This window comes from Gossypium raimondii, chromosome 13 (genome assembly GCF_025698545.1).
Source record: "Gossypium raimondii isolate GPD5lz chromosome 13, ASM2569854v1, whole genome shotgun sequence".
NCBI classification, from domain to species: domain Eukaryota; kingdom Viridiplantae; phylum Streptophyta; class Magnoliopsida; order Malvales; family Malvaceae; genus Gossypium; species Gossypium raimondii.
Window position 1 is genome coordinate 56031010 of NC_068577.1, and position 12630 is coordinate 56043639.

General features: G+C 34.3%; 2 protein-coding genes across 2 annotated transcripts; both read left to right on the plus strand.

Moving 5' to 3' along the window:
• Nucleotides 1–1558: 1558 nt before the first annotated feature.
• On the plus strand, nt 1559–6765 carry LOC105783501 (syntaxin-32). Its single transcript, XM_012609004.2, has 6 exons — nt 1559–1874; nt 1973–2273; nt 3985–4232; nt 4353–4525; nt 5439–5636; nt 6492–6765. The coding sequence occupies exons 2-6, from the start codon at nt 2033–2035 to the stop codon at nt 6649–6651; spliced, it is 1020 nt and encodes a 339-aa protein (XP_012464458.1). The 5' UTR covers nt 1559–1874; nt 1973–2032; the 3' UTR covers nt 6652–6765.
• Nucleotides 6766–9230: 2465 nt separating this feature from the next.
• Nucleotides 9231–12605, plus strand: LOC105782517 (uncharacterized). Its single transcript, XM_012607300.2, has 3 exons — nt 9231–9922; nt 11200–11455; nt 11899–12605. Exons 1-3 carry the CDS (start codon nt 9599–9601, stop codon nt 12273–12275), a joined length of 957 nt encoding a protein of 318 aa, XP_012462754.1. The 5' UTR covers nt 9231–9598; the 3' UTR covers nt 12276–12605.
• The last annotated feature ends 25 nt before the right edge of the window (nt 12606–12630 follow it).

The following is a 12630-nucleotide window of genomic DNA, read 5'->3' on the forward strand; positions in this document are numbered from 1 at the left end:
AAATGAAATATGATATGGTTATTATAATATTTAAATATTAATATATGTTTATATTTTAATTGTATATTTGTAATTTCTTATATTTAAATATTCGGATTATAGAAATACTACTGAGTTTTACTTAGCGTACGGTTTTGTTTTCTGTGCGCAGATTAGGTATTTTGAAGAGTTGTAATTGAGGTTGTGAGCATCCATCTCATCACATCTCCAAGTGCCAAATAGGGTATGTTTCAAAATTTTGAATAGAATAGCATGTACTTAGGGAAATCAAGTGTGTTCCAAGTAGTAGGGACTAAAACATAAGTTATAATTTTTTTTAATGTTCAAATATATTAGTGATTAGCCAAAATCACTTGGCACCAAATGTAATATTCCTATATCAAATTCCTTGGGTCGAACCGGGTATAGGAGTGTTACAGTATATGTTCGATTAGTCCCTCTGTTAGCTCAACAAAAGCTCAATCGGGCTCTATTTGAATCGGAATTAAATTTTACGACTTTAGAAATAATTTAATTGAATCGATTTATTCGATTTGGAGTTAAATTGGGTGATTGTGAGAATTGCTCAATTAGAGAATTTAATTAAATAATTTTCTTGAAAAATTAATTTTGGAAAATCTTAGTGATTTTTGGAAACATTAATTTTGTTCAAGCAAAATTAAATTAATTAAAATAAATATGATATTTTTAAAAATTAATTTTCAAGTCAGACAATTGATCCAATGTGTAATTGAACTTGAAATTGGATTTGAGATTGAAAATTGGGCCCGAGAACCCAAAACTGGTTGAATCGGACCTGATATATGAAATCAGGCCAACAGTCCAACTGGTGGTTGGATTAGACCAATTAGGCCGTCATTAGGCCCGGACTAAACCAGCAACAGCCGAACTAGCTCAAGGTGTCGCACCTGCGATGACACTATCGAACACGATGGTGCTGGGGCGGTAAAGACATTCTGACAGTCGACAGGTGGTCCTTCAGCAATTCAGCAATGGAGGAATCACACTCCTACCGGATAATTTGATTTCAAATTAACTAATCCAAAAATAATATTATTTTAATATATTTAATATTAAATTAAATCTAATATTTATTTTGATAAGTATTATTTTAATTTAATATTAAAGTGATTAAGTTTAATCACAGTTGAACTATCTAAATTCTCTCTATATAAAGAGAATTATCGGTTATTATTTTTCACATATTTGAATTCAAGAGAAAGTTATAGAGAGAAAATTATCTAAATAAATTATTTTAGAAAATTTATAGAGTTATTTTTTTATTTACAACTCAATCCTAGAGTTTAAAGAAATTGTAACATTGCCACATTGGTCTGATTCTTCGCGAGCCTAAATTCGACAGATGAGAATAAGCTCCTAAAACATTAAAATTCAAATAGTTCAATGACTCGGATAGTTTAATGACAAACTTGAGATTTTTTAAAATTGAGTGGTTAAAGTATAAAATTATTAATTGTTGGGTGACTTTTTTTGTTTTTTTTGGCGTAATTTACCCTTAAATTTATGAATAAAATTGAAGGATCTTCTTAAATGTTAAGCAGCACAAAGGCCCAAATTCTATAGTAAAATTCCTTTCTATTGCATCGTTGCCTTCGCTATTATTATTGCAATTTCCCTGTTTAAAGCCACATCCGGAAATTCTTCGCTTTCAAATTCGCCCACCAATCGCATTCATCGTTTACTCGTTGCAAATTATTAGCATTTTTATTGATATCGATGTCGATCTCGATCTAGATCTAGACCTTCAATTTCTTCTCCTATTGAAAAAAAAAAATTCGAGTTTATACGACAATGTTCGTTCCAAAGATTGAACTGGTATGAGATATTTCGGTGTCAGATCTCTCCAGTTTGAAGTAAGAATCTTCGTTCATATCCCTAATTTCTGCTTAATTGCAAAGAAAAGCTACGGAATTATGTTTAAAAAAAAAATCCTTTTCATTTTTTTTTTCAGGGAATCAGATGTTAGATTAGAGACTCATTTTTTAAAGATCGTGGAGGTTAATTAGAAAAAATGAAAGCAAAAGCGGTACAATCGTCATTTAGGGATCGGACGCAAGAATTTCTGAGCGTGTCGGAGAGGTTAAGGAAGTCGATCACGTCTGGACCGAGCCAAAATGGGCCGAGTAGCAGTAGTTCGAGAGCGGAGGATAAGAGATCTGTGGTTGCGCATCAATCGGAGTTTAATAGGAGGGCTTCGAAGATTGGATTAGCGATTCATCAGACTTCGCAGAAGCTTTCAAAGTTAGCAAAATGTAAGTACTCATATCTGCTTCATTTAATCATTTGTAATTGGTTTTCTTTAAAAGGAAGTTTTATATGGTATATCGTTTTTAGAAAAAAAAATGAAGGTAAGCTAGGCATGGGTTATTTAAATCCTGAAATTTAGCTTCTCCGGGCGTGTAGCTTAGTATTTAGGAGCTTCTAAGAGGAGTTATAGATTTAATGGACTTATGGGTTGTGTAAAAATGAACTTAGATACTTGAAACTATTTCAGTCAAACAATATATGGGAAGAATGTGCTTGAAACGATTCAAAGCTCCTGTTGGGTCCAAAAGTCTCTTAAGAGTACGATTTTAAAGAAAGATGTTCATTGATGCTTTATCTGGTATCAAGTGTGGAAAAGTGTAAGGCTAGAATATTCAGAGGCAACAAAAAGTGAAAGGAATGAAAATATATTTTGTTTCTTTCCACCATTGTTAATAGCGGTATCAGTAGCACCGATATAAATGGAGGATTAGTTGAACTGTTCGCTTGTGATTTTTAAGAATGATCGAAATTAAAATGTTATTTCTAAAGAATGCTTGATAAAATTGAAAAGTGAAAGAAAAATGAAAACACATGGTTATCCTTTATAACCTTTTCAAGTGAGGTGTAGATAGAAGGGCAAACATTTTTACAAAGGTGAGTAAGTTTTTACATTTTGCAGCAGTAAACTTACACCATCAAATTTTCTCTCCCTTAAGATTTGTAATTTGAGAGGATTGACTTTTGTTAATATGGGCAGGGCCAGTTCGGTCCTAACCAACCTCCCTTTTTCAAAAGTCAACCTCAAATCAGCCTTGGTCGCCCATTTATATATTATTTTAGTATAAAAATAATATAATGTTATTTTATTACCAATATCCAAAATATTTTTCAAATGATAAATAAATTTATTATTATTAAAACAATAATTTAATCGGGTCAGACACTTGCATAGGCTCTAAAGTATGGACCTAATTGGTCTGGCCTGTGGGCTTGGGTGGGTTGCCAGCCACATCAGCACCTGCAGGAAATGGCAATGGCTTTTGTTGTCTTTCTGACCAAGAATGAGGCAAAATCATTTTCTTTCCTCTTTTTCACCTTCTCCTTTTCTCCCTGACAAACTCTTTAATGATACCAGTGAGTAATGATATTTGTTTGGTTATGTTTATTGTATATGATATTTATGGTTAGTACAAAGTGGATTTGGAAATTATTCATTTGTCAAATGCTCAAATTGTACTTTGCTTACATCTATGGAAAGGTGGTTTTAAATTAGTTTAGTCATTGGTCATCCTTGAACTGAGACAAAATACTCAAGATTATGGTCACAGTAAGAGAAACTTCATTATCCTTTTGTTTACAGTTTTACTGCTGGATTATTTTGTATATCCTCGAGTACTACACTTTAAGCAGATATTATGCTATGCAGAAACTTCCATAGTCAAAACCATGAACTTTTTCCGTTTCCCCTTATTTTTCCTGTCTTTGGTTTGATAGGAATTGAATTAACAATTGTTAGAACTTGATCGTAAGAATTGAAGTAGCAAGTTGTCCAATCTTGGTTGTCTTGGTTTAGATCATACTATTGCTGTAGCGAAACCTGATGAAATCCAGTGTGTACAATTGTCAGTAACATATATAGAAGACAAAAAGACCAGATATTTATAGTAGTTTATTATTATTGTGATACTAAAAAAAATCCCATATTTTACTTTTCAGTGGCCAAGAGGACTTCAGTTTTTGATGACCCTACTATGGAAATTCAAGAGCTCACTGCAGTTATCAAGCAGGATATCACTGCCCTTAATTCTGCTGTGGTAGACCTGCAACTTTTCTGCAATTCTAAAAATGAAGGTGGTGTCTCCAGTGACACATCTAGTCATTCAACCACAGTTGTCGATGACTTGAAGAATCGCTTAATGAGTGCCACAAAAGAGTTTAAAGATGTCCTCACCATGCGAACAGAGGTAAGGCTGAGTTTTTCAGTCTATTTGCTTAGTTTAATTTGATCTGTTTTGCTACTGTTCCTTGTAGTAATGTCATTGGCAATTGATTCCTTTGACTGGCAATCAAATTGTGTTGTCCAGAATTTAAAGGTTCACGAGAATAGAAGACAGTTATTTTCTTCCACTGCTTCAAAGGATTCTCCAAATCCTTTTATACGGCAGCGTCCCCTGGCTGCCAAATCAGCAGCAGGAGCTTCAAACAACCTTCCTCAATGGGCTAATGGGTCTGCATCTTCATCTCAGTTGTTTCCAAGGTAACAGCTTATTCAGATGATCTGCAGTTAAGCAACTTTCCCTTTGGTACATGTAACATGCCTTATTAACCGCATGAAATAATATAGCACTTACAATAATTACTGAATTTTTGGAATTTGCAAGTCCATTTAATGATGAACTTGTTACTGGATATGGAACATTTTGTCATTGGCTGAACCTACGTTAGGAAAGGCCATTAATTTCAATTTTCTAATTAAGGCTCAGGTTGCGATTTGATTTAATTCCTTGGGTTTCTTGATTTTGATTTTCTTTCAGTTAATTTATTTTCATTTTAGAATAAGTTTCCTATTTATGTAATAAGACTAGTCCTTATTTAAATGGACTTATGGAATGCTAAACCCCAAGCAGGATTTCTATAGAAGGCCCTAAAGAGTTTTAGATTTGCATATCTCTAACGAGTCTTAATGTTTTAGTCTCCCTTTGATGAACTGAACTATCAATCACTATAGGTAATTGAGATAAAGGGAAGGCAATTGACTTGATTCTCCGTCAATTGTCTTGTGACTCGGTCCTGTTCTCGTGTTCATAACACATTTTAAAATTTTTTGTACGTTTGTAGCAGTTTGTAACAGTTGCATATTTGTCCTCTTTTGTCCAGAACAGGCACAGAATTGTATTTCTTGTTTGCTTTTTGTGCAGTTCGCATGTGCTTGTGATGGTTGAATGCTGCACATCTGCTTTTATTCTTCATGCAATCCTCCCACCCCTGCTTTTAACAATCCATTTCTTTTTCTAGTTTTCTGGAATGAACTATTGTTGACTTTTGTGTTAAAAAAACTGCTGTTGACTGTTCTATTTTAGTTCTAACTGGGTTTAACTTCTTATTTGAACTATATCTACTTGAAATTCTGTTTGATAGTGAAACTTCAATTTTGGTTCTTATTTGTACAGAAAGCAGGTGGATGCGGAGAGTCAGCCATTGCTCCAGCAACAACAACAGCATCAACAACAAATGGTTCCGTTGCAAGACAGTTACATGCAGAGCAGAGCCGAAGCTCTTCAAAATGTTGAATCCACTATTCATGAGCTAGGCACTATATTCAACCAGCTAGCCACTCTGGTTTCTCAGCAAGGAGAAATTGCTATCAGGTTTTTTATTGAAGGAACTTCACTTATCATATATATATATATATTATTTTCTAATATCTGAGTTTCACATAATTGCATCGTGCCAGAAACAATGATTTAATTCAATAATCAATTATAAATTATCGCAGCTGCATCATGGTGTTTGTTCTACTGATTTTGACTTCTGACTTTGTGGTTGTAAGTCTTGTAAATGTCTTGGCCTCCTAAACAAATGACTGGCCATGCAGTCATTTGTTTACCACTTAGTGATGTGGTCCTGAAAATGCATTATCTATTTGGTACTTGGGAAGAATTTGTGAATGTCATTTGTTTATTATAGTAAACAAAGTCATGTTGCTTGTTGCATTTTGTGGATAAAAGTACCATGGAGGCTTTTGTACTAGGAGTCAGATTGCATTTTGCCCCCTCTACTAAAAAAATGGGCAAATTAGTCCTTGTATGTTAGATCAGAGAACAAACTGGTCCTTTCTGTTTAAAATTTTATCCATTTATATTGTTAAAAACTGGTGTGGCTGGTGGAATAATCTGACAGTGGCACGTGGCATGCCACGTCTACGTCGTGCTGATGTACAAAGATCAGTTTTTAACAGCAAAAATGGACAAAATTTTAAACAAAAGGACCAGTTTGCTTTTTGATCTAATGTACAAGGACTAATTTGCCCATTTTTTAGCAGAGGGGGTAAAATGCAATCGGACTCCCTAGTACAGGAATCCCTATGGTACTTTTAACCATTTTGGGGTAAAGATAAAATGTTGGCATAAACTCAATAAGAACAGGTGCATCGATATCACGGTCTGAATCATTTATTGCATCTAAGGACCACTGATTGGGACTTTTGATATGTTATTTTACAGGATTGATGAGAACATGGATGACACATTATCAAATGTGGAGGGAGCACAAGGAGCATTGCTCAAGTACCTAAACAGCATATCGTCTAATAGGTGGTTGATGATGAAGATATTTTTTGTATTGATTTTTTTCCTTATGGTATTCCTATTCTTTGTGGCATAGTCAATAAAGTGTGTGACAAAGCTGAGATTGAAAAGAGAACGATAATGATAATGCCTTTTTTTTTTCTGACTGTTCTGTTCTTTTCATATATACCATCTTTCTTTTTGCCCACAATTCAGTCCTGCTGTGTTGTGATTGGACCCATTTTTATTACTGTGATGTGTATGTATGAGTAGAAACGTGCAATTTGTAGAAGGTATTTAAAAAAACTATAGCTTATTTATTTATCTACTTTTGATAAGGAGTATGATATTGTGCCCAACTATACCAATAATCAAGTTTTAAAGGTTCACTTTAGTTGGGTTTTTATTTTTTTGATACAATAGAACAAAACAAAAGCGAAGATATAACTATGATTGGCATTGTCCTACTAAAGCTTTTTGGCTCTCCCTCGTTATACACTTTAGCGTGTCATCTTTTCATTGTTTTGTATTAATTCTGTCATTGTGTTAATAGAACAGGTCTTCCTTTGATTTTCAAAGTGCAGTAGCAGATTTTTTTTTACGACTATGATTAGAGCAGTTTTTAACACTCAAAATTTCCTAACTATATCGTTGTCATATTCGAGAAATCTTCCATTCGGGTCCCCAAAATGAAGGATAGCAATGGATGAAATGTGGTTTGGTTTGGCTTTATGCAAGGCAGTCACAATGGTGATACATATTTAGTGTGCATATTAAATTATTTCATAAAAAATATCACATTAAAGTACAAAGATTTAAATATTAAATTTGGCTAAATTAAAATACAAATATATATTACATGATTTGAAGAGTAGAATGAGAGAGATTTCTTTTACAATTTTAAAATTGTTTATAATGTTAAATTTGGGTTTTTACATAAATAGGTTGAAAAAAAAATTTACTCAAATAGGGTGTCGAAAAAGTATTTACCAAAATGGGTTACTTTTTTCATTGGAGCCTATTAGATAGGCGCCAATGAATAAAATAATAATAAAATTTTTTTGAATAAAATATTTTTTTATATTTTTTTAATAATTTTTTTTAAAAAAATACGGGTCAAAATACGGTCAACAGGTCGGGTCGGGTGGCGCCTATCGGTGGCGCCAATGAAGGTGCCTCAGAGAGGCGCCAATGAAGGTGCCTTATAGAGAGGCGCCATTACTAGACTGTCCATGGGCGGGCAGCCCAAAAAATTTCGGCCCGATTCCTAGGCCCGGCTCGAAATATGGGCCTAAAATTTTATCCAGGCCCGGCCCGAAAAAAATCATATGCCCAAGCCCGGCCCGACCCGGCCCATTTTTTAAATAAACACCAAAAAATTTTTAAAAATAAAAAAAAGTATTTTAAAAATTAAAAATAAAAATATATTTATTGTATTCGGGCCGAACCCTCCTATATTTCAGTGGGCCATCGGGTCGGGCCGCCATGACCATGGGCAGGTCTATGGCGCCAAGGCCTCATAAATTTAGGATTATGTTATAAATTTTGTGTTTGTAATTATTTAAAATTTAATTTATTAGTAATAAATTACTAGATTACTAATAAGTTACTAATAAATTTATAACATAATCTTAAATTACTAACAAACTAATTATAAAATAATTACAATATTCATACAAAAATTACAATATTACAATATATACCGACATTCAATATTCATACAAAATTATAATATTACAATATTCATACAAAATTACAAAATTACAATATTCATATAAAATTGTAATATTTTTGTTATTAATTATTAATTATAAATTATCTATATTTAGTATGAATATTGTAATTTTTTGTATGAATATTGTAATATTATAATTTTGTATGAATATTGCAATTTTTTGTATGAATATTGTAATATTATAATTTTGTATGAATATTGTAATGTCGGTATATATTGTAATATTGTAATTTTTTGTATGAATATTGTAATTATTTTATAATTAATTTGTTAGTAAATTAGGATTATGTTATAAATTTATTAGTAACTTATTAGTAATTTAGTAATTTATTACTAATAAATTAAATTTTAAATAATTACAAACACAAAAATTTATAACATAATCCTAAATTTATGAGGCCTTCATTGGCGCCTAGACCTGTCCATGGGCCGGGCCGGGCCCAAAAAATTTTCGGCCCGACTCCTAGGCCCGGGCCCGGCCCAAAATATGGGCCTGAAATTTTGTCCAAGCCCGGCCCGGGCAAAAATAATAGGCCCAAGCCCGGCCCGGCCCGGCCCATTGGCGCCTCTCAGAATGGCACCACCATTGGCGCCTCCCAGATAGGCGCCAATACTATGTATTATACGGGTTTTATACTAACCCGAAAAAGTAAAAAAAAATATTTTATTCAAAAAAAAATTTATTATTATTTTATTCATTGATGCCTATCTAATAGGCTCCAATAAAAAAAGTAACCCATTTTAGTAAATACTTTTTCTGACACCCTATTTCAGTAAATTTTTTTATTTTTCAACCTATTTATGTAAAAAACCCGTTAAATTTCTATATATAAAAAAAAAACGAAATCACATAAAAATCTGGATTTGGATGGAGTGGGGTAGGATATATATATTAGAGTAGTGAGAGACGTAAGTGGAAGCGGAGCGATAGACAGCTGCACATAAGACAACATATTAAAATCACATCCACCGCTTCGCTTTTTCTCCCATTAGTCCATTTTAGTTTACATTATCTACCACCCAAACCCTACACTTTGCATCCTCTGCTCTTCCACCATTACCCATCCGTTTCCATCACTCATTTTCCCGAGAAACAAACACTCTTCTCTTATTATCTTGTATCACTTCCCCATTTTTGAATAAACCCCAACACAGTCTCTTTTTAGCCTTCTCTATCTTTTTTTTAATCAAATCTTGATCTCCGTTTCTCTCTTTTATTTTTTTTAAATATTTAGGTTTCTTATATTTTTCGATTCGACGGTTATTATTATTATTTTTTTTGACTTCGGTTGGGAGGGAACGGTGAGAAATGGCGGGAGGAAGTAGCCGTAGACAGGAGGGTTCTTTAGTGATCAATAATACGAACGTTTTCGCGGCTCTTGAAACTCTCAGGAGGAAAAAGAAATCTGATAAGGACCGAGGTTCTTCGAAGAAATCTTCTTCCAAGTCTCAGCAGCAGCCGGAACAAGAAGCCGAGCCGCAGGTCTTTTGGGCTCCGGCGCCGCTTACGGGCAAATCGTGGGCCGATGTTGATGATGACGATGATTATTATGCTACAACAGCTCCTCCTGAGCCTGATTGGGGGTCCTCTGAGCCGTCTCACAGTCTTGAAGACAACAATTCCCATGTAGAGGTGACTTAATTTGTCTCTCAAACGATCAGTTAGTCTTTTCTTTTCAGAATTGGTCCTATGGAATTCTGTAGTGCAATTTGTGAAGATTTATATTATTAAAGCCTCTGGTTGGATTTTGTTTTGTTATTATTTGAATGGTTCTGGATGATTACGTGATGGGAAATGGTAGAATGGACGGGAAAAAAATGAACTTTTAGAAGCTAATGGATTGACCGATGGTATTGTGCCAAATGTATTTGTGGGAACTCCAAAAGCTTCCAAGGAACTTGTAGAGTAGGGTTAAGTAAAAAAAAAACTTGCTGGATTTTCCAAGTAAATTGAGTAATAGATGCTACTCATGGTTCTTTTTGCCAGCAGTGGATTATAGGCAAGTTTACGGTGAAGACCATGGTCATTTGTTCATCTTTGAATACTCTAATTATTTGGATTGCGATACTTTGAAGTGTACTATGATTGACGTTGTTAATTCAGGAACCTTGCTCTAAAATGAAATAGAGAAAAAGGAGAAACATTTGATACAACGGAACTATTGACTGACAGAGCTTAAGTGAAGAAAATATTGGTCTTTACTCTGTGAATGATGTTATATAGATATGTATATATGTTATGTTATCATAGAAATGAATGGTGGTTTCTCTTGGTTTTAGTTTGCCTTTATATATTGTTCTAATTTAGTATTAGGGTGTTTCCAGTACTTTATAATATGATCACGTTATAAACTTACTATACATTTTTTATGATATTAACTCTTTTTCTACCAGTAACATGATCTAGTTTCCCACTCCTGCCTTCTATCGTTGGATTTGGATCTTATTTCTCCTTTAGATAGGAAATTTGTTGTGGAATCCTCCTAAGGAGAAGTGGGGGAAAAAGATCATATCAGTTCATTTTGTCAATTCACTTATTATCCATAGTCGTGTTACATTTTTAGTTCTCTTGTTCTAAGTGGAAGTTCATTGTATGCTTCTTGCAATTTAAACTGGTTGAAGAAGGGAAACAAACAAGTGCAATAGGCTTGACTTACACTTGTCTAGGAGAATATTTGGATGGCATATAAGATGTAACATCATAGCTACTGTTACTAACAGAGGGCCAGCTGGGGTTTCCTTCTGGGATCTCCTAACGCTCAGGTCCTTTTATGCTTTTGTTATTTGCCAAAATGATGAGTCCCTTGAGCATTGGTGATTTATCCGATTGAATTGATATAGAATGAATAATGGAAATTAGTTTGCTTTCCGCAAGTTTTGTATCAATTTTATTTGATCTTAAATTTGCAGGAAAGTGAGAGCGAAGAAGATATTTTAGAGGGAGGTGATGACGATATCGAGGAAGATCATGACCATGAACCAGAGAGTCAAGTACATCCTGAGCCCGTGCTAGAAAAGGCTCCTGAGGTTCCTCCACCACCCAAGGAGCCAGAAAGACAACTTTCAAAGAAAGAAAGGAAGAAAAAGGAACTTGCAGAGCTGGAGGCTCTTCTTGCTGATTTTGGAGTTACACAGAAGGAGAGCAATGGCCAGGATGAGTCACACGGTAGCTTTAACCTACTTTTTGCTTATATTATTCTTATGGTACTCTGTAATTGTTTGCCTGCGACAGTGTTCCCTATTTTCAGTGGGAAGTTGGGTCTTTTTGTTATTTATTCCCATTTTCGAGGTTAGAAAGCAGTAGAATCAAATTTTAGGGTGATTTTTGTTTTGACATACAATAATGGATGGTTGATGTTTCTTCTTCGGGACAAAATGCATAAATGATCTTGAAGTTGTTTGTGAGTCTGCTTTTGGGATATGAAATTCTCTCTGTCAAGCGCATGCATGCAACCTTTTATATTCATAAAATATTCTCTTTAGGCTATCTATCATTCACTTATCGGTAAGATTGCATTTATAGTCCCGGAACGATTACCATGCTTGAATATCTACAACGGAAAGTCTATACTGTACTAAGTTAAGCCTTTTTATCTTTTATATCTGCAGATGCTGTACAAGAGAAGAAAGACAGGGAGGGAGAAAAGAAGGAGAACCCTGTAGGAGAGTCTAAAAGTGCCAAGAAGAAGAAAAAGAAAGATAAAACAAAGGAAGGAAAAGAATCACAGGATCAGCCTACTTGTGCAGATGCCACCACCAATGGACCAGATGAAGTTGCTGGGACTGAGCAGACCGAGGAGGATGCATCTGCCGTTGATGTGAAAGAGCGGCTAAAGAAGGTGGCGTCTATGAAGAAGAAGAAATCTAGTAAAGAGATGGATGCTGCCGCAAAAGCTGCCGCACAAGAAGCAGCTGCAAGGAGTGCAAGGCTAGCTGCAGCAAAGAAGAAAGAGAAGAACCATTACAACCAACAGCCAGTGCGGTAAAAACAAATCCCCGTTCTTATATATATATATATTTGAGATATGAACATGTATTTTATTGTTGTTCATATGACAATATGAAATAAACAGTGGGCTTTGGTTCAGTGAAAATGGTGACATTTTAGTTGTATTTGAATGAACTAAAACGAAAATTTTAAATTGTTTTAGGGTTGTAGTTGCTTGCTAAGAATTCTTCATTAGGCAGCCGCTGACACTAAAACTTGTATGTTTATTACATGTTTTTGGTGCTGTAGATGAGACAAAAGGAATGCTGGATATATGTAATTGTGGATTGAGAACTTTAAAAAAATGATATTATGAAAGGTTGGATTACGTTCTGATTTCACAAATCTAATGA